This window comes from Toxorhynchites rutilus, chromosome 2 (genome assembly GCF_029784135.1).
Source record: "Toxorhynchites rutilus septentrionalis strain SRP chromosome 2, ASM2978413v1, whole genome shotgun sequence".
Classification (NCBI taxonomy): domain Eukaryota; kingdom Metazoa; phylum Arthropoda; class Insecta; order Diptera; family Culicidae; genus Toxorhynchites; species Toxorhynchites rutilus.
The window spans coordinates 184807930-184834171 of record NC_073745.1 but is presented as its reverse complement, the minus strand read 5'-3'; the positions used below and the strand labels follow the sequence as shown (position 1 = coordinate 184834171).

The following is a 26242-nucleotide window of genomic DNA, read 5'->3' as shown; positions in this document are numbered from 1 at the left end:
CGAGAATCTGTAGTTACAGATTATAGTTTTTTTTTGTTTTCATACAGATTTACAAATTTTTCTAAATGACGATCCAGTATTAGTTGGGTGACTTGATCTCAACAATATTTTTTCCCATCTCATAAATTTTGTTCATATTGCATTCGAATCAGTCTGAATGAGAGTTATTTTGGCATTTATTCGTTTCGTCCTTCGTCATCTGGCCGATTTTCAAAACCTGAAACATCTCTTCAGTAGTTTGGGAACAAGAGGAGTGATTCTGAAGCAACAGCCCACACCCCGGCCTTTTTTTATTCCTAGCTTCAGAAACTTTTTCGTGTGGAATCTCTGTTGCTATAGTGCTTAACCAATAATGTCAACTCCTCACATTATTTCGTCATGCATCGGAATTCTATCAAAACCAGCCATTTTTTTGCACTTTTGAATTTTTCACCTCTGCTACGAGTTACTCGTTGGTCAAACTTAAGTCGGATTTAGACGTTGTGAGTTACTCGGTTGCGAGTAAACGTCGAATCGAATCTGTATGAAATTTGACATTTGAATTGCATGTATGGGGCTACTCGTAGCCGAACTACTTCAAAGTTTTTTGTTTTTAAACGAGCGAGTACATAACATACAAATCAAATGTCAAATTTCGTGGTATGAGTGCGTTCGTAATTCTTGGGTTAGATTGACGTTTACTCGCAACCGAGTAACTTACAACGTCTAAATCCGGCTTTACACACGTTCGCCTACTTCTACGTTATATGGTGTAGTTAGCCACATCATTGGGTCGTGCTTTGAGAAGAGTATGTCCATGATAACGATTCACCCGGTATCGTTGGACCTATGATCCCCGCCATCTCGTTATGGTATGGTTTCTCCAGGGAATTTCTTCCGCGTTTAAGTACTTTAAGTAGCTCTTTATGCAATTTGACATGTTCAATTTTATTTCACATTTCTCTATATAATGTCTTCATCCGTTTTTACTCTCTGAGTGCGTCTTCTAGTGTTGAAACAGACAGCGGAATGCTTCGTTTCACCAAAAAGTTGAGTCCTGTTTCAGTGGTACCCTTGTTCTAATTCAACTTCTCGATTTTCAGGCGTTTCTTGTTATGTGCTTGTTTTCACTGCAACCACCCAGTGAAAATACAGTGCCTTCATTATCTGCCTGCTGTTGCTGCATTTGACGTGAATATACGAGAGTCGTTCCGTGCAAGATCAGATAGATGACAATCCTGGCGCATATCGTTATGTTGAGTTGATAGCATCTTACGTTTGAATTCGAGGATGTCGAGGATTTTGTTTTTCCATCACTACAACGCACCAGCTACACGCCTCAACAGTTGTGGTCGTAAAATTAATAGAAATAGGGTTCCAATTCGTTTCACATCCCTCCTATTTTCCTGATTTGGCTCCCTCGGATTACTATTTTTCCCCCAATTTGAAGAAATCACTAGCGGGAAAAAGGTTTTCTTCAAACGAGGAGATGATTGCAGAAACGAATGGTTATTTTTCAGATTTGGACAACTCCTATTAGTCGGAAGGGATCAACAAACCAGAGCAGCGTAGCGTAGACGACGTGTAAAAGCCTAAAAGGAGACCATGTTGGAAAACAAATAAAAGTTTAATCCAAACAATTAAACAAGTTTTGTACGGAATTTTCAAAAGACCCTCATATGCATTCAGTACATAATTCGTAATTCGCAATTCATGATTCTGGTAAATCCTAACTCGTCACCGATGATGATTGTCAAATTTTAATTCAAGCCACAAAACACAAGAATGTTGGGTAGAGAAACGAACAAGATGACTGACTACTACTAATCATCAATTCTTGCGAGGGACGAATGATTGTAGGTCTGCTTACTAAGTGATTATTTATGAGCTAGGACTCTTCGTTGATTAAGGTACTAATTGGCCTTTTTCAAGACTAGATGCAAATGAACTTCGTCGTTTGAATCCTCTATATTAGAGAATATCAACCAATCACCTCATAAAAAAATTAATGCTGAATTTATGGTATCTTTTAAAACTGTTGTGATGAATTCGTATCCACAAAACACACCTGCAAATTTAAACATTGTTATTGTAATCACTTGTAATCGAAATTTTGATTTATTAGCCGACTTTTCATATCCGCTCGCAATACTTTTATTTTATCTGATTGAGATTTACATCTGATTTTGACTAACCAAATTATAAGTACAATTAGTACTCTACTAAGCCGTAAATAAAGGCATATAAAACATGCCACTCTTTTTTCCATTGTATGAAAATGACCTTTTGTTGTTATTCAGATTTAACTTTATATGAATTGATTCTACATTTGAAACCAATCTAACAAAGCTGCAACACTTTGTAACTCCTTTGTAACTCCTTTCGTAAAATTATCTTCGGTCCTTCAAAATGTAATTCAATCCGAGAGTTATTGTCGATTTTTTGAAACCGCTAAACCATTAAAACCAAATTCTTCTAATACAAAACGGAAATTTTTGCAGTTAAGCTTTGATGGTTTTACTAATTATTTTCATAACTTCTTTGCTTCTTTCTTTTCATCAATGAAATTCATAATTATTTGGATTATTCACACTTTCAGCCTGACCCTCGGATATGTCACGAGTCATTGATGGATCAAATCAAACGGGGGGCTACCCTGAAACGAAATAGAACTGTCAACGATCGAAGCGCGCCAAAAATTCATTAGAAATCCGAAAAACGAAAATTGATGTCGGAACTCAACATCAGATACAACAACATTCAACACAACAATGGAATACGAAAGAGCGGAACGAGTTTTGTTTCTTTTACATTTTCTTATGGAAGTGAATATTAGTGTATATTGAATTATCGAGATGAATATTACGTCCAATGAATTACGGGCTCGGATTTAAGTTTATCATTTTTTGTTGAATTTCTTTTCCTTCGTGGAAAAATAGAACCCACTAAATGTGGATGTGGGAGAATGCAACGTACTTTTTGAACAGTCTTTCAATTTGAATAAACGACAGCGAGAGAAAAGAACAAACAATAATGTGGATGAATGTTAATTATACATATTTCAAGTGTTATCTAATGTTTACTAATATGTATTCAATATCAGTTCGATATATAATATTAACACATTTGGGCAGGCAATGAATGCTAAAGTAAATATTTGCACCAAGCAAAGCTTTTGCCGACACATTCAGTTTACAAAAAAAAATTATATTCTCTTCGAATATGTATTATCAGTTTCTAAATGCCATGCCTTTGTTTAACAATGCGTTCTTAGCACGAATTCATAGTGATGGTAAATTCCATACCAAAGTTACAAGAATTTGTCTCGACATTTCATAAATCAAACTCAAAACATTATCAGAACGTATTCTTGCGTAGAATGTGTATACAATACAATTGAAGAAGGTATCATTTTCTCTTAGTATAACAAAAGCACTGAAACAAGAAAGCCTCTTTCAAGAGGAATATCTATGAAAACACTCACTATATCAATTATTAGTGGTACTGAGCTATTAGACAGAGTTGTATATTCAACACACAAAAATGTAAATCATATTATTAATACTAGTATTTTCCCTCGACATTTTACTAGCTGGGAAATCGAAAAAGAAGTACTGAATGTCGTCCATTAACATTTAGGAAAACCATATATTTGCATATACATATAAAAAAGGCTCAACTAGAGAACTATCTACAAAATTCCTGACTTTTAATAATGCGAAACGGAGGAATGAAAAGGCTGATTTTAACAACATCATAGGATTCTATCAACTAGTGACAGAATCAGGTTCATCCTTATTTATTCTCGAATCAGAACGAGAGAAAAAAAATCAACTATAAAAGCATCGGATAAGAAAAAATATTGTAACGTTTTACCGACGTTCGTCTTCCGCCAAAGACAAACCATAGGAACGTGTTGAATAACATCATCGAAAGTTATTTGACCACCTTCAAAGCACAGAAACGTTTTCCTTCACGGTACCAGTTTACACATCAAAGAGGCTAAATTATTAACAAATTCAGAGGATATTTTTTGTTTCAATTATTTATTCTGTAGGTTGATATTTATTCACTCTAAGTTGTTTGTGTATAAATTGTTTAACAAGTACTACAAATATGATCGAATCTCGAATAGCCGCCCTAAGCTGTAAAAGTAGTAATTTTGCATATAATTTACACCTATCATAAACAACCTTGTATATATGCGGAATATTTTAGAGCTCGATTTGTTTATAGGTTAATTAATTGAAGGAGATTATATAAAATGGCATTGTCTACAACATCACAGTAAAAGCAGTAGGTTATATGGCGTTTCTGAAGATGAAGTGGAAGAAATGCAAGAAAGAAAAACAATAACAATAATTACTGATAGGCAAAGCAAAAATTTTGTATCTGCACGTAATTTGAAAACATCATCTAATGGAAAGTATATTTTTTCATATCGGACCGAACATAGAACGTTAGTGTCTCCAAGCTATGAATAACAGCTGTAACAACAAACGGTAAAAAGTGTAACGTTTAATTTAAATCCATCATACACTATCACGAACATATATAGCTGTAATCTGAAACATATTGAATAAAAGTGAGTGACTGGAACAAATAATTGTAGCGTTTGTCGAAATTTTTTCTTGGTTCGGTTTGGAGAGAGACTGCATGAATTCAATATAAAAACTTGAACTTGAACTGAGCAAACTGTAAATGTTAAGTGACACACACAACAAATTTATCCCTCGGCCCAGTAGAAACAGAAGCTTATCTCCGTGGAAAAAGCAGCTCACAGAAATGAATTTCTCGATGACTCTCAAATAGTAATCAAGGTGAATGTGCTTATCGGTTGGAAGTAAAACGTCGCGGTGTGTAACGTTAATCGTACGCGGCGTATAGTGGAGCACACTGTTTAAGGACATAAAAAGAAGAGAGTGCATTGTACGGCCTTATTCTGCGTGGCGTGTGAGGTGAGATGACAATTGTCACTTATGTCACGCGATTCCACCAGGCGTATGCCGTGAGAAATCTCACTTGAATGAATTCTCACTTTATTCCCGCTCTCAAATATACGTGACGATTGTCACATGAACTGGGATTTCTAGGTGACAATCGTCGACATGTCTTGAGGTGTCGACAGTGCATGAAAACAAATGAAAAAAGGAAGAGGAATAATAAGTGTTTTTTGGGTCGTATAGAATCGATAGTAATGGTATTATATGTATCAATAAATTCAATTTATCTTCAATTTTCACAGTACGAAAGACAAATTGCAAGTAGTTTGTTTTTTTTTGTGAAAGCGGTAGTGAGTCTGTTATTCCTCAATTGGACGAATAAGCACACCGAAATTATTTTCATTTCATGAAATCTATTTATTTTCTCTAAAATATATCTATCATATGGGTCTTGTGTTTCATCTATCTATCCGCGAGTCATCGTCACCGAACTGCATATCCATTTCAGAAGCCGTGGTATATGCCCGAGCCGGAGCCAGAGCAACAATTTAACACTGAGAGTGCAGAGAGCAGCAGCAACTACGACCAAAACAAACAAAAATGCTAAACTTTACAGGATGCAATCAACTGTTTCACCAAATCTAAATCAAATACCTGCAAATTCGGCAGAATGTCCTGATACACTAACAACAGGCCAGGTTAAATCAGATCTATAGATACGGTACTGACTGCAGCAAAACAAATATCTGACCTCTCTGAGCGAAACAAATAAAATTCTGGGATGCCAGATGTTTTTTTCTCAAATATATGCGATAAAAATCTGAAATATTTGTAAATATGTGCTAATGTCTGACATACTGACCAGCTTCGTTTATCATATGGAATCAATAATGTTTTGTCACTATTTTAAATAGCCTGCAGCAGGAATAAAAGGTTGTGATAAAAGTTAAATGTCTGCAAATTCGTGAACACATGTGCGAATGTGGCATCTTTGATCAGATTTGGCAACCAGCAGAATGAACGCCTTGTCACTTGCTGTTCATCCTCTCACATACATCAAATGAACCTCTCACGGCATCCGAAACGACTGTAGGAATAGAGTGAGGAGAGTTGCGTGATGGTGATGTGACAATTGTCATCTCACCTCACACGCCGCGTAGAATCAGGCCGGTAGTGAAATCATGATGGTTCTCGTAAGATTTTGTTGGAAGAAACATTCATTCGAAATTAGAAATATTGGGCCTGATCACGAACGTCACTTCACGGTGAAAACGAAATAAAATGCATGCAAATTGCATACAGTTTATTTCGTTTTCACCGTGAAGTGACGTTCGTGATCAGGCCCATTAGTTTATGGTTCGTGGGAAAATCTCCTATCCGATTTTGGTGAGGGGAGGAATCAATAGCACCGAGGTTGATCCAGACGAACGAAGAAACGTGGAAATTCAGAACCGAAATAGCAGCAATAAGAAATCGCTACAGAAGCTACAAGTGGCGAGAATTATATATTGCCCTATCATGTAAATCTAATCGAGAAGTCGGAACAATCAATACCACTATCACACAGAGTAAAACTTCGTATTTTGTAAATCGAGATAATCCCTTACCGAGCTCGGACTTCATTCGTTGCAAACTGCATGTATCTAAGCGTTTCTGAAACGTTTCCCAAAGGAAAACATCAGGGACACAAACCAAAACAAAATCGGCCTGATTCTACGCAACGTGTGAGGTGAGATGACAATTGTCACATCACCATCACGCAACTCTCCTCACTCTATTCCTACAGTCGTATCGGATGCCGTGAGAGGTTCATTTTATGTATGTGAGAGGATGAACAGCAAGTGACAAGACGATATATCATTTCATTCTCCCCAGTCAAATTGGCCTCATTGCATTTTGAGTGACTACCCCCAAACGAATTCGTTCCTCTCTTTCTCTCTCCTACTTACGTGTGCATGCATCGATGTTCGAGTTCAACGTGGTTTGACATACGTTACATGTGAGCTAGATTCTTTTGTATCGTACACGAAAATTACTCACACGTATAAAATAGCGTGCAGTGTGTGTGCGCTATTTTGAACGCTATTTACTAAGAGTGGGTTTAGACTAGTGAAGAAATATGATGAGATTTATAGAAATCGCATCAACCGTTTACACTAGCGCGAACTTATATTAGGCTGTCAAAAAAGTCCTGCGGTATTTATTTTAAATTATCATTTGTTCATAAAATTAGTTACAATCATCTGTTTTAAGTCAAATATGCGCCGTTTTGTTCGATGACTTGTTCCCAACGAGATGCCAACTTCATAATACCCCTGTTATAGAAGCTCGCTTCCTTATTGGCAAAAAACTCGGATAGCCAATTTTCACAGGCTCTTTTGTGGCTAACTTCTGACTACCTAGCTCGTTCGCCATGGACAAAAACAGGTGGTAGTCACTTGGTGCAAGGTCCGGACTATACGGCGGATGCAAAAGAACCTCCCATCCGAGCTCCCGGAACTTCTGGCGCGTCACCAAAGAAGTGTGTGGCCTGATGGAAGACAACGCGGCCTCTGTTTATCAAAGATGGCCTCTTCTTCATGAGTGCTACCTTCAAGCGGTCCATTTGTTGGCAGTACAGGTCCGAATTGAGCGTTTGGCCATAGGGAAGCAGCTCATAATAGATTATTCCTTGACAATCCCACCAAGCCCACAGCAGAACCTTCCTGGCCGTTAATGAGGGCTTGGCCACCGTCTGAGCCGCTTCAGCGGGCTTCGACCACGACCGTTTGCGCTTCACGTTGTCGTAAGTGACCCACTTTTCATCGCCAGTCACCATCCGCTTCAGAAACGGGTCGATTTTGTTGCGATCCAGCAGCGATTCACATGCGTCGATACGGTCAAAGATGTTTTTTTTTTGCGTCAACGTGTGTGGCACCCATACATCGAGCTTCTTTGTGAATCCAAGCTTCTTCAAATGGTTAATAACGGTTTGATGACCTATCCCCAGCTCTTGGCCGATGCTAAGGCTGCTACTATGCCGGTCTTTCTCGGCTAATTCAGCGATTTTGTCGCAATTTTCGACGACAGGCCTTCCGGAGCGTGGCGCATCTTCGACGACCTCTACACCAGAACGAAAACGTTGAAACCATCGTTGTGCGGTGGAAATGGAAACTGTATCGGGTCCATAAACTGCACAAATTTTATTGGCAGCTTGAGATGCATTTTTGCCTTTGTCATAGTAGTACTGTAAAATATGTCGGATTATCTCTTTATTTTGCTCCATATTTGCGACACTATAACTCACGAACGACTTAACCAAACAAAACACTGTCAAGGACTATATTATAGAGCGCAAAAATACCTTTCTAACAAGCTATAGTAGGACTCGATACAATGAATACAACTAGACCTACGCGCTTACAACGACACCTCGCGGAAATACCACAGGACTTTTTTGACAGCCTAATATAATGAACTAGCTGTACCCTGCCACGCTTTGCTGTGGCACATTGTGGTTGCATGGTTAAGTTTTTCATTTTTAATTTTTTTATGTTGTAACAACAGTCCTAGATGTGTTTGGTTGTTTTGTATATTGTATCATAGGTTGAGCTCAGTCGGTTCCGTACTTTTCGACTTTTTACCTGGTAGTTGGATAGTTTAATGATTTATGTATTGATAAAACAAAGTTTTCATGCCTAAGTATCTTTTTTTCGTGTTTGGAACTTATTTTTAGTCATTTACAGCGTTATCCGCGATTTTCGTTATCTTCGGTGAGCTAGCCTGACTATTCCGCGGATAATCGGGATTCTACTGTATTCATATTTTCGGTGAATTTATTCACCTCAAGTAGAGCTGCATCCAACGTTAGTGATTTATCACCATTGAGAAATTCACCAGCGTGAACATATGCCTGAATTTATTCTATTTAAAGTGGTTATATATACCTCGAAGAAAAGTATCATATATATTCTCATCCGTTTACATCTATTTTCGCGTGAATAAATCCATCTATAGCTATAGATCTCCCTAATGTAATCCCGCCATAATACTAACGCGAGTACCTTTATAGTATACTTGATAAATGTCTAAGTTCATTGGTTTGAATTCACGATACGTAGACAATAAATCGTCCATTGATGGGGTAACTTCTTTTTTGCATCAGAAATCATGTTTTCGTTCCTCTTTATATGGACGTAAGAAAAGATTGCGTACGCGGGTAACGAAACGGGAACGAAATTCCTAGGGGGTAGAAATGTGGATTTTCAGTTGAATGAAGAGGCAGATTTGTATTCATTTGTCGCGTCAGTTAAAATAACTGGACTAGTCATCCACGCTAGTCAATTCATTTCCTAGTCAAGTTACTTTTTGTGGACGGCGACTGTCGAAGCAGTTCTAGTCGGAGCGAAGCTACGGAGAGTAGAGTCGGTCTTCATTTTTCACCTTCGAAGATTTCGGGCCCTGGTTGCTAACAAGCAAGCCATATTAATAAAGCCAGGACACATTCGAACCAACATAATGAAATGCAAGCATTTTTTTATTAACACTCCTGTACTCGCGCGAGAAATCATAATTTGTGGTCTCATAGACTGTGCGCGTCTCTGTGATATTGCTATTGTGTATTTTAAGCGTTATTGGTATTTATTAAAAGGAAAAAAATATATGATTGAGTGAAAAAACTCCAAAATTTTTTTTTAACTTCATTTAGTTTTAATAGTCATTTATTTCAGCCACCTCATTGATGCTCAGTCTGTCAGACTTATTCGCGAGTATAGGAAGCTTAACACTTTGACGGCCATGGTGTTTTGGCCAAAAAGTTCGTAAAAACCTGGAGGGTCCAATGGTTGATTTCTATACTAGATGGTGCCAGGAACCAGTCTAACATAAAATTTCATCCCCATCTGCCATATAAGGGTAAAAACTATCCATGTGTAGTACTGCACACGCGGCCCCAACTCAAGGTAAACGAGTAAAATATCGATAAAAATCAGCATAAAACAATTTATTTTTGTCGAAATTACATTTTTTATAACATTATTTCAAACTCGTAAAATGTCTTCTATTAAAACAATCCAAACATAAAAACTTTTCGAAGCATTTCGGGCAGTGATAAATTGTAATTGCACAAGCACTGATGCCAAACTATGAGATCGAAGTGTTCTACTATGTATTGAGGCCAGTAGAAAAAAAAACACATTAGTTTTAACGTAAAACTTATGCTGTAAAGCAAACGTTTGAAACATTGGAAGGTTTCGCGTGTGCAGTGCTGCATTCATGGTCCCAGCGGAATAATTTTTGAGTGCAGTACGACACAAGTTTTTCGTTAATAACAGGGAATGTAGGGTGAGACTTAGAATATTTTTCCTCCTTCAGTTGAATTTTAATTTATTTAAGAACTTTTATGAATAAGCCCAGTCCACGAACGTATTTCCGAGAAAAATACCTTACGATGCAAAAGACCACTTCATCGTAGCAGTGCTGTCTAAGTGCAAAAGGTTAATTTGCATGTAAGTTTCATACCCGTTGTCATCAATGGAATAACTGTATACTCAAAACGTATTCATTTATTAAATGTATATTTTAAAAACTATCATGTTAAAATTGAATGTCGATGATTGACAACTGGCTCTATCTCCTTTTATGAAATGTCCGCTACTACTCCTTTGCTGTAGATTTAAATTAAAAAATATATTCTATATCTATCTTTAAAAATATGTGACATGCATCAAATGCTTTCTAGTACAGCTTTAAAATGGACGGAATGTGTTACTTTGTTTGTACAATTCGAAATATAAAGATCGTTAAAACATCATCTCAACAAGTTCTAAAAAAGGAATATTCCATGTTTACCAAACCACAAAATGTTTCCCATAAGCGAATCGATTCAACAATGCTACATACAATAACGAACATATGGTCAGCAAATATGGAATATATCAGAGGAAGCTACAATTATCAATAACTTTAAGAATTAACACTATCTACAAAAGGTTTTGCAAATCAAACATAGCGTTAATAGACACATCTTCATTAGATCAAACTTTAGCGAAGACCCACCTGCATGACAGTCAGTGATTCGTCGTGCTCGCAAGAAGTCCGCACCAAGATATGCGTCAAACCAGCGCCTGTCACCCGGAATGAGACGCAGCTCCCGTGTTGCATCGGAGAAAATTAAATCGTGATACGGTGGATTAGAGTAAAACAAACTGAAGCTGTAAGATAGGAGGAAGATAATCAATAATAGTTAGCAGCCAACTAATTACCAAACCAACTTACCTGAACTCGTTGGCGTCTCTTCTTCCGTAGAATTGTTGAGCATACGTGAATAAATTGATGTAAGCATTTAATTGCGTAGCATTGTAATTGTGACCTCCTCTCGTTACAATGGCGTTCGCTTTCACTTTACCAAGGTTGCATCGCTTGTATTCATTAATTTCGGCACGCGTTCCGTCCGGGCATAAAAGCTCGAAATCGTCAGGCAGAGTATTTCTGGCCCACCACTCACGTTTTTTGCCACCGGTGTTTTCCAAAACTGTTGTATGTTTGACAAATGCTACGTGGCCGCCACCCTCAACTAAACATCGGAAAGCACCAGTGCTTCCGTAGTAATCCTCAGAAGCATCGCGTCGACAATATCGGAAGCTACTCCCGCGACACAAATCACACAAATTGTCATAAGGGACGCCGGTATTGTACTCATTACTAATCGCTCCAGGCACACAGGATTTAGTGAAATACTCCGCAGCAGCCCGAATACTGTCGCAGCCATAGGGTCGAATCCATCCATTGGATATGAGATAAGCCATTGGATACACCCATCCAGCCGCAGTATTTATTCCCGAATGACAGGTATTTTTTTTTCTTAAATATGTCAATTCGGTATCCGGATCTTCTTCCTTTGCTACAGCTACCACGTAGTATTCAGGTTGGCCAAGATCATAAATTTCAGACATGAACGGTAGTAGATCATACTTCAAACCGCCAGTATAGACGTCACTTGCATCTAAAACAACAACGTCGGCTTGTCCGGAATTTACATGTCGCATACAATCTATATGAGAATGAGCTTTGAGGCACAACATCTCCGGTTTGATGAGTTGGGCTTTCAACGCTGTCTGGAATTGACAACATGTTATTAAAGTTGGTTTAATTATAATAGTTACAAAAATTTACCCTCATTTTAATGCATTTATCCATTTCTGCATCTGATGTGACGCATAGTGTCATTCTACTCACAGGGCAAGCTCGTACGCCGTAGATTTGATCCAAAGCTGATCCAAGGTAGTTCTGGAAATTCTGATTGTTTTCATCTATAGGAGCCAAATAACGAGTAGTATCCTGGAACATGAGATTAAGACGCTTTCCGTATCGTCTGGATTCAAATAAGTCAAACTTTTCATAAAATTGTGTCTCATTATTTTGACGATCCTCGTATCTATCATATTCAAATCTTTCAGTCGTCGAAGTATAAAATCGGTTATCATATCTGTCATCGGAACGTCCAGCGTCGAATCGGTTGTTATTGTAGGGATTATTTTGATTACGATATCTATCATCTACTACATTGGTTCCATTGAAACCCTTCGATTTCGATGCGTACAAGTTAACTGCCTGCGTGAAAAATTTCTTATAGCGTCTACGTTCAGCATTTGTTCTGGCAGAAGACACCACAAGTGCATGTGATTGCACCAAGCCCCAGTGACATTGACGATATTCAGATATTGGTTGTCTCGATCCATCCTTACAGAGAAGTTCAAACTGATCTGCTGTAACTCCGTGAATTAATCCACTGTTAACCATTTCATTCACTGTAGTATGTTTGAGAAATGCAATTTCGCCTGCCTCCAATAAGCAACGGAAAGCGCCTTCAAATCCCATGTATGGATCTTTAGGAGTACATTTCTCTCCTGGAACTTTTCCAACGCACAACGAGCATAATCTACAATGAGACAAAATATATTAACAATGTGCAATTTGTCCATCTTATTAACTATTACTTGTCAGAGTTATCTCCTATTGGATTGTATTTGTCCACTAAGGCGTTTACTGCACATGAAGGTCCAAAAAAGTCGGTTGCTGTTTTGACGTGATTATTACAATCTGTTATGTCCATGCCACCTTCACGTTGGAGCTGGAATACGGAATCAAAATATTATACCGACATAATCTAATTGTTCTAGGAAAGCTACCGTGTATATAGGTAGTGTCCATCCAGCATGGTTTCCGACCCATGCAAAGCAAGCCTTCTTCCCTTTCAATTGCCTCAGATTGGAGACATCATGGAGAGTATCTTTTTTGATAACCGCAACTGCGTGATACTGTGTAAATCCACCATCGTATCCCTCTTGCATGATTGGAACTAACGAATGATGACGGCCTCCAGTGTAAACTTCCCCAGCATCCAACATCATGGCGTGTGCCTTTCCCTCGTCGATGAGGCGCATGCATTCATCTTGATCATACCCAAAGTGGCAGGATACATTTAGGAAATAATTGTTGAACAATGCCTGATCTCGTTCAAGTGCTACAGTAAAGTTTCGACATTTGTACATCTCAGGTTCGTTGGTAGCACACCAAACCATTTCCTGCCCCAACTCCACATTATCGAAGTTATGTTGTCCTGGAATACAACAAAGGTAAAGTTTCATATTTTGATATAAGTATTCAAATGTATTGGTGTTCATTTAGCTACTAATGTATCCAAAATAAAGATGATTCATTTGTTTATATACCAGCTAGTTTGCAATCTATAACTTACCAAACACAAACCCAACAAGTAATGTTATTAAGGCACTATTTCGAACAAAAAACATGATGTCTTTTTTAATATTTCCGTTGAATTAAAAGGAAATGGTTTGCTCCATATACTCCGCGACCTCACACGCCCAATAAAAATGGTGGGTGACGTCTTCTCACATACCGTCTGTCTGATCAGAGTTGCCAGATGTTTTTTTTTTGAATGTCTGATAATTTCATAAATGTCTCCGCGTTCACGGCATTGAGGTTTGTGTTTTGTGCAGCCGGGTGCTGATTGATGCTAGGATCGTTAGCAAAATCTCAAGCAGAACTGTCAGTGGGATACCCAATTCATAAGAAAACAAAGGGAAAATGTCAGTGGGATCCCCGATATCACAGCAGTGGAACTCCATGCAATTCACTAACTAAAAAGTGTCCACATTTTCATCGCTTGTTTACGTGAAGAATATAATTTTTTCAGGCACACTTGATTTGAGAGTGTATGGATTTCTAGCTGTCTTGACGCAAGGTCTTTAATGAAGAATGAGAAGATGGGAAGGTTTATATAAACATGTTTATAATTACATAAATTTATTCAAATAATAATATTGCTCTTATTTAGCTATTCAGTGCAATTTTATCAAAATTTGAAAGAGAAATTAAAAAAGGAATTTTTTTTTCAATATTTTTATGAGATTAATCTATTAAAAATCCATGATTACCTTTGCTTTATTATTTACCCCCCATTATTTGTTAATTTTTCCTGCTTTCCGTTCTTTGACCTATCATTTTGAGAGGAAAGAAAAACAAGATAGAAATTTGGTGTGAAAGAGCGAATTGTAGAAAATTAAGTCGCAAATTCTCTAAACTTTATAATTAAAGTTTTTATGTAGTATTTAATTTTTGAGTTTGTTTGAATGACAGATTGAAGTTGATTCATAGAAGAATAAGATTTCATTTGATATTACGATTTTTGAAATCGACTCAATGGTTGTAAAATTATGACGTTTTGGAAGAAATCTTACTTATTTAATCAGCAAAAGGCCCACGTGGAATGTGCTGTACACAAAAATCGTCTCCATTCACATGAATTTTATTTTTTTTTCTAATTGTTAACTTTCATTCTCATATCAAGGATCAACATATCATATCTTTCCATTAATCCGCAAACATGCCTAGTAGTAACTTAAAAAAACAAACTCATAAACGACAAAAAGAGTCTTCGTATATTTTTTATATATTTTTCACAGTTTTATAGTAGTTTTATAGCGCTTTTTTAGTTGGAGTGCCTTTTAATTGGCACTTCGCCAGTTGGAGCACGCGTCAACCAAGAAGCAATCATTCGTCATAATTGTATGTCAATTTTACTCAGTTTTTCAATGCCATTTTTATTGAAGAGTCTTTGAACGTTAAAATCAAAAAATTAAGGCACAGTATAAAAGTATTTAGTTTTGCAGTTTGTTTGACAAATGTATTCGTTTGAAAATATTTATTAATATATATATACATATATAAAGTGGATTATATCACATCCACTATTCAAGGAAGTTAATGATATTTTCTACCATCAATCCAAATGCAGTAATCTTAATTATTATTATGGCCGCACTAAAAGACATGAAAAATGCGAACTTTGAAATTTGTGAACTATTGCAGTATTACTGCAGTATTATTGCAGCCATTCCATGCCAAACTGATATAGTGGTTTTCAGATTTTCGTGAAAATTGGTAGCTTGTTTTCGTTATGGTAAAATATTGAACCTGTATTATTTTTTTGTTGGGTCCCAGCAAACATTAAGTCGTATGAATAGCTATAATTGGAGGCTATATACATACAACCAAGACACATTTGTATGATATATGATGCATATAACTAGTATATACACGCAAAAGTGGAGGCTATATACGTATATGCCATATTGTGTACGCATATAAAGCCGTATATAACGATATGCGATGCTTTTTGGACTGATATGCGATTTGATCCGGCAATGTTACCACTCAATCCATCGATGACATGGAAAATCGTGTTTTTGCATTTTATGCGAGTTTAGATATACATGATCGATATTTTGATTGATATTTTATGCGATTGTGATTTGATACGAATTTATATGTAACTTATCATATGCAAAGTTATACGATTTAATGTTTGCTGGGGTGATTCGATTTTTTTCACTTTTTCCCAAAAATGACTTTTATCAAAAACTCATAACTTTTGAACCACTTAGCCGATTCAGATTAACGATACATCAAATTGAAGTTAATGAGCTAGTCTTTTTTGGAAAAAATGTCAAACTTGCAAGAAATTTGAATTTTTTTTTCTTGTAATTCTTGATTGAATCCGTTTTTATAGTTTACATGGTTTCTGGACCAACGGCGCTATATTTTTCTATATTTTTTCTTGAGGATCTTGAGGATGAGGAACTGAGGATTTTTAACTCAAAATTAGATATATTCTTTTTTTCTTTTTTGAGTTATAATTTTTTAAAGTTAACCGATAGTTCGGAATATTAATTTCTTCCCCTGTTTCATATTCTCAAAAATTCATAACATTTGAACTGCTAGAGCGATTCAGATGATAGATATATCAAATTAAAGCCTAAATTTTTTTGGAAAAATATTGCACTTGCGAAAAAAATTAATTTTGTTTTCGTGATTAATAATTGTATCTGTTTTTTTTATAAATAAAAAAAATAATTTTTTGCAAGTGTGAAATTATTGACTTGGATTAACTATGTCGATTATCTGAATCGGTTCAGTAGATCAAAAGTTATGAATTTTTGAAAAACGTAATTTTTGGAAAAAAGGAGAAACATGATTTTTTGAACCATCGGTTAAATTTGAAAAATCATAATTTAAAAACGAAGAAGGACACATTTTTGGATATGTTGTCTAAAAAATCCTCAACTTTCGAGAAAAAATATAAAAAAAAGGTAGCGCCCTTGAATGAAAACTATAAAGAACAATTACGAACAATAATTGGCATGGAATATATATATAGTATATAGTTTGGTGTTAATTTCCCCGGCAGCTAAAAAGCTGTTTACTAAAAACTAATTGACGTTAACGTTTCATTACCTTGTAAATTCTAGATACAATACCAACAGAGGGTATTTAAAAAAATGGTTTTTTACGGGGTGTGTTCGAAACTGAAAAAAAAAAAATTATTCAGAAATCATATTTTTAAGTTGTTTTTTAAGCGTACATACATTATTTAGTGGTATAATTATTGTATCATTCAATTTATTCCGATGAGAATGCTTTATAATATATCAACTGATGCTCTTACCACATTTTAATTTTTTTTTTTCAATGTTCAGTTTCTATGGCGAAGCTCCATTCGTAAATTACACATTTGTCATCATTGGTGGAATACGACCATAAATGTTGTTATGAATAGAACAGCAAGTTATGATTACAATACATATGGGTTTATTTTGATAATGCATTATACATAAGCCGATAAAAATGCATTATAATATTTGTCCACAGCGTTTCAGCGTGTATATGTATATTTTATTCAATTTTCAGTTCATAATTTCTATCCCATTCGCCGTGTTTATCATGATGATGCTAACATTATATACGAACCTCCCACCTTATATATGATGTCTCCCACCCTCTTAGAGACATCTTAACAATATGTTCAATTTTTAGAGCGTAAAACATCTGTCAATTTTTTCACTGTTTACATTTTCTTGCAACAAATCGTTCCCACTTTTTTCTCTCAAGTTCCACCTCTCTTCTCTGGTGTAAGCAGGGGATAGTAACTTCAAGCAAAAAAGTGGGACCGATTCGAGATTGATTTTATGTAAACAATGAACTTTTTTTTACACTCTAAAAATCGAACCGACTTGCACTGACAACTGAATGATATTGTCAATTTGTGCGAGATGCCTCAAAACAGCTGGGAATAAATATTGTTTATATACAGTAAGTTACATTTAATGCGACGTTTAGATTATTGAACAGACCTGTAATGTGACACGTTTAATTGGACATTTTTGTAAACATCGAGTTCGGGGACCAAATTATGGCGCCACATTAAAGTTGCCATTAGACGTCGACACTGTACCACTCACATCGCCAATGTTCAATTACAGGCCAAAATCGCCTCCAAAGCGACACTGAGTGGTGCCTCGGCATGTCGTATGAAATTTAAATTACTGTATTCTGTTGTTATTTATGTCATAATGCATCTGTCATAATGCATAATGTCATAAGCAATGAACACACATTTATTTTCCACTTGCAACAGTATTCACGATGATTGGATGGATGAAGATACGACTCCTACATGCATCTAGTACGACTATTGTCATGCGTATATATGAATTACTACAGACAACCCAAAAACGAATGGCGGATAACGTTCTTGATAATTATGATAATTATTATAGATTCTTGTAAATACATGTAAATACATGTATGTTTGGAATATTACGTTAAAAATTATTTTTAAGTCAGAATATTTCCGGTTTTAAGAAAAGTGATAGTTAAAGTTGTTTTTTCTAATTTTTAACTTTTAAGAACGGAAGATTATCTGTTTGCCGGTCTTTTGAGTTCTGATAAACATAGTGACAAAATAAATTAGTTCAACTTCGTCATTCAATTGCACTTAACTCAAAACTGTAGACATGAGATTATGAACTTGACAAACCAAGCTGCCAAGTATGCCAACCCAGCAAACATTAAATCGTATAAGTATCGTATATAGAGCATCGAATATCCGATATTTTGAGTGGTATATGATGCGCCTAAATAGCATATACAGTAAGTTACCTCTAATCCTCGACATACCGAGGCACTACTCAGTGTCGCATTAGAGGTGATTGGCCTATAATTGGGCATTCACAATGATAGTGGTACAATGTCGACGTCTTGTGGCGACTTCCAATCTGGGGCCATACTTCGGGTACCAAACTCGATGTTTACAAAATATCCAATTAGAGATGGAAAAGTCCTATTATTTGTATCCCATTACATGTCTGTCCAATTAACTAAATGTCGAATTAGATGTAACTTACTGTACATGCAAGGTTATTAGGTAATACCTAATAACATAATAAGTCTGTTGTCATACGAATATACGATTCATCACTGCCATAAAAAATGGCGGAAAATATTAAAGTAAAATGTTCGGCCCGGGGAATCACCATTTTTGTATGTATATAGAACCTTTATAAACATTATGTTTGTACAAATAGGAATTAATCAATTGACTTTCAGGGATATAAATGTTTGATATGAGTGGGGCCACGCTTATAAAATTGCTCCGATGGGATTTGAACTCCGGTTGTTTGGATTATCAAGCCGCAGCTATCTCGTACGGCTACCTGAAATATGATTCTAGGGAAATTAAAGTTCTTACATATGATACGAAAGAGTTGCACTCGGATACTTCATTCCTGATTGTTTATTGTGCTTTAATGGAAATATCGCAAAATTTATATAGAAATGGTTAAATAAAATTCAGTACTACATGTTTCAAGTAATTAAATAACATGAAGTAAAAAATTTCATTCTTATTTTAACAATTTGAAACTGCCTTGGGGCCTGCCCAGCAAACATTAAATCGTAAAAAAAAAATTGAGGGGTTGTATCCGAGACACGACCGCTTAGAACGTAGGACTACGCAATCTTTTTTCTTTTGAAATTTGATGGTTTATCATTTCGAATATTATTTGCGAATACGTCGAAATTTCATAAATAACTCTTTAGTAAAAAGTTCCGGGGACCCTGAAAATGTTTAATGGCTTGCCTAGTTTTGTAGACTCATTTCGAGAAGCAACGATCATTTTTTGCCCTTGCGAGAACAATACGCTATAATCATATGTCGCAATTCGTTTCTTTATATCAATGCACGCATTGCACTGAAAATTAACGAGTGGCATCTTCCATGCATCGCCATCGAAGACGAATGAACTCTCTGAGTTTCAAGTGTCTATAATTCAAAAGAAGTAGAAGAAGAAGTGTATCGCCATTCAACAAGCATTAAACACGCTTCTAACAGATGCATACAGTTGCAGTGCTAAAAATGAAACATCGCAAGAATGACCGTTTATGAAAAATCGTTTCTCGACTCTCGGTCGATACCGTCAACAAAGTTTCTAAGTTCTATATTTTGCGCAATGAAAACAAGCTACACACAAAAAAAACAAACACTGATGTTTAGAAGCGACCTAAAATCATTTGTACTCTTCTCTTTTTTCGCCTGCTTTGCCATGCCTCGGATGGTTGTGTTAATTGCAATGCCAGATGCACTTCAAGTGAAATATTCACTAGCGTTCACAGCTCGAAGGGATACATTAATCATAAAACGAGCAGAATAAGCGACCTTTGTTGTTTCGGCACAGTAATATTCTGAGAATTTTCCTCAGAGGAGATGCAATACTTATACGCTAGCGACAGCTTACATACTATGCAAGGATGGAGTTTACTTCGCAAATTTTTTCTTTTCGATCCCCCTTCGTTGTTTCTGTTCTAGCGGCTGCATAAGCTACCCGTTATTGACAGCTCTGTTCGGGATAGCACACAAATAGACAGAACAAATGTATGGAAAAATGGGAATGCTTCCATTTTTCATCAATTTAAACCATATACAGACTATGGGATTGTAATGTATAGCATATCAAACAAAAAAAATCTTAGAAAAATTTCCAATTCGATTGGTATACAAAACGTTTTAATCCGTTCGTAGCAAAAAATAGTTATTAACGTTAACTTTATTTCATAAAAAAGTGACCTGTTTTCTGATTTGGCACCCTTAATGTAAGACGTAGTCCTACGTCAAAAATCTAAAATTGGAGGCGATATACATACATCTAAGACACATTACTTGTATGATGTGTATAACTGGCATATGCATATGAAATTGGAGGCCATATACATGTATATGGGGTATATGATGTAATATAAACGATAATTATACGATTTATTATTTTCTAGGATGTATGTATATCGCCTCCACGTTTGCATGTATGGGCTGGCTAGGCGCATCATATACATGCAATTTATATTAACCATACTTGTATGTTTGTGAATATAATCCTCAAAATAAAATAATTACACTAAACCTTCATTTCAAACAACTTATACAGTTACCAAATCACGCAATAAATATCAAGAATTGCTGGGAATATCTTATCAATATTCGTTCAAATTTAAAAATGTGCTTAACTCCAGTTTTGTTGACAACTTTTATGCATTCAATTAAATCGTACGATAAATCATATATAAACATAAACATTCCCACCTTTCATCCTTCATTAAACACCTCGTAGTAGAAATCTGTCAGTATGCATACACTCTCCTACGAAACATAGTGGAAAAAAATATATTCGTCGATGTAAACAAGCAGTGAAAAAGGAGACACTTTTCGACGAGTGATTTGTATGAAGTTCCACTGCCGTGGTGTAAGGTCCGCTTCAGAGTTTAAAGTCTCTTTAATTCAATACCGTTACCGTTTTCAACTGTTAGGCCGATTACACATTATCCGGTTTCTGCCGGACCGGTCTGAAACCCAAAAGGCAAATTTCAACCGTACCAACCTATTTACGGCGCCGTGATGCAGCCGTCTACTGCGACTGCAATGTCCGGTGACCGGACAAGCATTATACGCGATGACAGTAGAATAGTGTCGACGTCTGGTGGAGACATCGGTTTGGGAAAGCAAATCATTCTCTATAAGATTATCGGACCTTAAGACAGTTTTGGGTTGTTCAAATTTTTAATGAAAATATTTACTTCATGTTATTTAATTACTGAAAACCCGTAATACTAATTCTTACTTAACCATTTTTGTATAATTTTCTTCACATTTTCACTAAAACTCACAATTGTAATATAAAATCATTATCAAACACAATTCTTGTTCAGGGGGTTTTCCTTACTTGCAATAGAACGTATTACTCTATTACATAAAGAACATGTTTCATAAGAAGAAGTTCATTTTCATTCATACTTTTATTTTTAAAACATGTGTTTACTACACCTGGAAATCCATTATAACTATCAGCGGAACACGAAACTCCATGCCATCAACGCGAATTGACGGTTGTTTGTCATGTCTGTTAGTATTAGTTCAATTCAGGCAATTTTTAGCCCCATGAATTAGTATGTGTGTGCTATTGACGTTTGTTTGTTCATTTTGAAATCAATTTAGAATTTGAAAGTGATATGGATGCCGAAATTTTTCTTTCGCTTCTTCGGCAACGACCTGCACTGTGGAACAAATTCGGTGATGCAAGTTCTGCACGAAGGGAAGCAATGGTCACAGGTGCACGAGATCATCATGAAGCATATTGCCGTGGACAGTGCTATCAAATTGAACGAGTTCTTAAATTATCTTCCGTTTTTGTATTGTTCACAGATTCGCTACTGAACAAGTTCGATGATGTCAAACAAATCTCCAACTGGTTCTTCAAGGGGCATATTTTGAGCGACTTTATCGAGATTTTATGAGGAGGTCAGTCTTTGTTTATTTGAGCACATCAAAAATAGCTCTCCTAATATTCTTATTGGGTATTTCAGACAGTTTGACCTGATTCGGGACGCGATCGACGACGAGGTGGTCGAGGCTCGGCTTGAGGAACTCTAGCCCAAAATGTCCGATCTGTGATCGGTGATCGAGATGCCCGACACCGAAGCATCGGTTCTGTTATAACAAAATCACCCAAATCTCAAATCAAAATATCTGAGTCAGGCATTCTTTGCCCAAGATCCGCGTATAAATAGCTGTGCGTTGATTTGCTATGCGCTCGAGAAGCTACCGCTGCCCCAGGAGTAGGTGCTCGACGAATTGCGGCATATGCTGAGCCCGTTTCTGGACGAGGATCTGCGGATGCAGCAATGGGATAGAATTTGAAGGAATCATGATGTTATTTTTAGGAAGGAATTATGATGTTATTTTAATCGTACATATTTCTACTGTAATGGTGAAATAAAAAACACTCTAGTATGAATGGAAGGGCATATATTATCTCGTAGACGAATTCCAAGATAATCACAGGAAATGAACACATTACACATATAAATAAATAGTGCCGCTAGCTTCTTACGGAATGTTTTTATTTTTTCGGTCTTAAAATTGTGTACAGAAACAAGCTGGGACTGTTGAACCAATATGTGGCAACAGAACGTGTGAAAAAATCATGCTATTTGTGTATGTTTAGAAACAAAATAACTGAGCGTATGAATGACTACACCGCAACTGGACAAAATTTAGTTATTCTAAAGTGGGGCGGAAGTATTTACGATAGGTGCTGCAAGAACACCGTTATGATCCAGAATGCGCTAATGTCCGTGAGGGCTGCCCTTACTTTGACCATGCTCCTGATGTGCCACACAATATGAAAACGCTCGTGGTTGCCGCAGCAGCTGTGGTTTTAAAATTTTCGGTCTGCAATCAGCTGCATGTAGTCGGAATATTTGCAGCAATGTGTACCTGTCAATCCACTATATAAATAAATGCATGCATGTGTATGTGAGAGATGTACAGTTTTGTGTAGTGTATTTGTATATAAGAGATGTACGGTTTTGTGTAGCGCGAGGTCTCTTTCACATTGTTATCCGGTTCTCCGTCCAATCCCAGCGGCGTTTTTTGAAACCGGTCCGGCAGAAACCGGATAATGTGTAATCGGCCTTATACTCGCGTTGACGGCATTGAGCTTCGTATTACGAAATGGGGGAGTAGGCATGACAATATGGGTTTGCAGAAAAAATGAACGTGCTTTTAAAATAAAAATTATGAATGAAAATTATTTTTATCAAACCAAATTAGTACTCTATGTAAATGAAAATCACTTTTGCTTGCAAGTAGTGAAAAAATATCATACACAAATTGTGTCTAAAGTAAATTTTGTATTATAATGGTAAGTTTTGGTGAGAATATCCGAAAATTCATAGAAAATAGTTTAAATTAGGGTAAGAACAACGTACTTCTAGTAGGCAAATAACGCCAAGAAAAAAAATTCATACAAATTTTAGCAATTTAAAACTGCCTTAGGGTCGACTAATCTGATAGAGAATAGTTGGCCTCATACAAACTAATATTGTATCCAGATGTTCACACCATTCCGCCGTCAACGCGAATTGGGCTGGTAAACAACAGTTTAGGGGTAGCCAAAAATAATAATTGACTTTCAGGCAGATATGTAGTCTTGAATAACCGAGCCAAAGCGTTGCATTTGTACCCGCTTTTGTAGACCGTGTTAGCAAAACGAATTCCGGGGTGTAAAAATGCATGGGGGTATAAAAGTACTGCCAAGATCTGCAATGGCGATTTTTCCAACTTATTGGTTTCGGAATCTGTGTAGGGAAAACACATTCCGGTTTGCAAAAATGCAAGCGAGTCCGAAAGTACTCGCAGCCTGTAAGTCATTTGCAATGCCAACGCTCCATGGTTTTAAAATCCGTGTTAAGCTTGCTTCAGAATGAGCGAATTTTTCACTTAAGAAATTCGTCCTTGCGAAATGTTTTCGCTAAAGTCATTCACATTGAATTACGAAATCATGCGAATCTGTCAAACTATCGTCCTTACTACGAAAAAAAGTTGTACGAGATTGGTGGAACAAATTCATATTACTCACAAATGTGAGTTCAAGTATATCATGAACTTCATACAATTCAATGTTAGAAAATTCAGTAAAGTATAAATAGAAATTCGGAAAATTATTTACTATCGTGCCGCAAGCTTGAATATAGCTTAGATCGTTCCATCGATGTGAAGCTGAGCAAAATTTTTCATATCTTGTTGCACCCATCATGATTGACTTGTTCCAACTTTCTGATATGGGCAGAGGCAACTGTCTTGTACCGTGAATTCGTAATTTTTCGCAGCAAAAGCTTGGGAAGTTCTATCTTTTTTCGCTCTTTTGCAAGTGATCCCGCGCTTCGTTCTGATTGGTTGGCGTAAAATGTTCGCAAACATTCGCAGGAAATTGTCTTCATTGTGAAGGATTGAAAAACAAGTTTTAGAGATACATTCCGATTTGCAGAAACGCAAGCGAGTACAAAAGTATCCACAACTTGCATATATTTTGCAATGCCAGTTTCCCCAGGCTCTATGGTTTTGAAATCTGTGTTAGGCGACCCGCACACCGGAGCAATAAGCAACCAGCAACTATCAACATGCAATAAGCAATATTATCGCCAATGAGTTTTTCCATTGAATTTTTGTTGAACTCGCACACCGACGCAATACGATATCGCTGTCGCCTTTGTAGAGCAATACATATCACTAGCAACACAACGTGTCTGTTGAAAAGCAACTTATCGCCCATAATTTGGCATGTTTCGTTCATTAATCAGGTTGTTTGCATAATGTCAGGCGTTTTTATTGCTTCGGTATACGAAGCACAACAAAACATGTTACCTGTTGCATTTTGTGTATTGCAGCTTTCTAGTTGATTATTGCTTTGGTGTGCAAGCCGCGTTAGGGAAACATGCCAATTTGCAAAAGCGCAAATGGGGACAAAAGTACCCGCTGATTGCATCTAATTTGCAATGCCAGTTTCCCCATGCTCCATGATTTTGAAGCCTGTGTTAGGGAAACATTCTGATTTACAGAAACGCCAGCGAGTACAGAAGTACCCGCTGCTTGTATCTATTTTGCAATGCCGATTTCCCTTGGCTGCATGGTTTTGAAGTCTGTATTAAGGAAACATCCATTCATTCCAGCGATGGTACCTCAATCGTTGCGCAATCATAACTAAGTGGATTTCCGAGCGACACTCGCTTCTATACCGATTGGTGTTATTTCAACAATTTTTATTTTAAGGCTATTGAAACAAGTTTTTGGATCAAAAAGTAACAAGCGTATAACGCGTAGACATTTTATCTTTCGAATGAAGTGTTTATCATACCATTTCGTTCAGTTGTTTAGTGGCTGTTAACGCTCAAAATCTCGTTCTCCGGCGTAACGCTTTCATTTTCGAAACTTTGAACTTACACCCCAGTATAGAAATTAAAGACGTAGTCCTACGTCAAAATACGCGCGATAAATAGATTATTGAAATGTAAGATTTTCAGAATTTCATTTTGTCGAGTAGTCGATAGTTCGCATTTACATAATCACCACCTCTATTCCGGATCCCGAACGGGTTTGAAATTGGCAAAATAATACATTTTGTAACCCGTTCGACTTCGATTAAGCACATTTATCCATCCGTTCGACTTCGAATTATTTCGAAATTTGTTTTTCATCATTGCAAGGATGCAAAATTTGCAGACAAGTTCGCAATTTTACTGATATTTAATTTTTGTCGGAGACTCTATTCTGTTGCAGACTACATTGATATGGTATTTCTTTTCTTTATGGCTTGACTCAGTTCTCTGCGCTAGCAACCTCTTTTCAGACATCACTTCACTATTCTCACGGTTACAAAGGTAGCTGGCAGGTATTTATAAACATCAACATTCCATATTTTCGACGAAAAACTTCTGAAAAATCATCTGGCATCTCTGGAGGTGATGATATTTACTAAATTTCTGAAGGGCTCTGTTTTGATTTGGTGCGCCTTGTCGTATTTGAGTATAAAAAGATCAATTTTCTTGCTCAGGAATATTTTTGTATACTCTCTGGGTTGAGCACTACCAACCAC

The 26242-nt window shown here is 36.6% G+C and overlaps 2 protein-coding genes across 19 annotated transcripts in view; one reads left to right on the top strand and one right to left on the bottom strand.

Annotated features, from left to right (window-relative positions):
- LOC129771563 (probable serine/threonine-protein kinase DDB_G0267686) overlaps positions 1-4595 on the top strand; it is an 84524-nt gene extending 79929 nt beyond the window's left edge. For all 16 annotated transcript variants that reach the window (XR_008742406.1, XM_055775315.1, XM_055775321.1 and 13 more), the window contains one exon: positions 2579-4595. Coding sequence is in view for 15 of the 16 variants with exons in the window: in XM_055775315.1 (XP_055631290.1) it covers positions 2579-2686 (108 nt within the window). In the remaining variant the exon portion in view is untranslated. The remainder of the gene's footprint in view (positions 1-2578) is intronic.
- On the bottom strand, positions 720-13820 carry LOC129771565 (melanotransferrin). Of its 3 annotated transcripts, none has more exons than XM_055775332.1 (7): positions 13660-13820; positions 13091-13521; positions 12899-13032; positions 12075-12840; positions 11178-12016; positions 10959-11113; positions 720-1571 (listed from the first exon to the last, which is right to left on the bottom strand). In XM_055775332.1, exons 1-7 carry the CDS (start codon positions 13712-13714, stop codon positions 1516-1518), a joined length of 2436 nt encoding a protein of 811 aa, XP_055631307.1. In that variant the 5' UTR covers positions 13715-13820; the 3' UTR covers positions 720-1515. The 3 variants fall into 3 exon arrangements, with proteins under 3 accessions (XP_055631307.1, XP_055631308.1, XP_055631306.1); XM_055775333.1 differs by lacking the exon at positions 720-1571 and adding an exon at positions 10461-10567 and having other exon boundaries at positions 13660-13819; XM_055775331.1 differs by lacking the exon at positions 720-1571 and having other exon boundaries at positions 10461-11113.
- Positions 13821-26242: the final 12422 nt, after the last annotated feature.

Excerpts from the sequence above, each read along its gene's own strand:
- LOC129771565 (XM_055775331.1), bottom strand. The coding sequence starts at position 13,714 with ATGTTTTTTGTTCGAAATAGTGCCTTAATAACATTACTTGTTGGGTTT. Across the intron at positions 13,522-13,659 it reads ACTTGTTGGGTTTGTGTTTG|GACAACATAACTTCGATAAT; the intron begins GTAAGTTATAGA and ends GTTGTATTCCAG. Across the intron at positions 13,033-13,090 it reads GGACACTACCTATATACACG|CTCCAACGTGAAGGTGGCAT; the intron begins GTAGCTTTCCTA and ends TCCGTATTCCAG.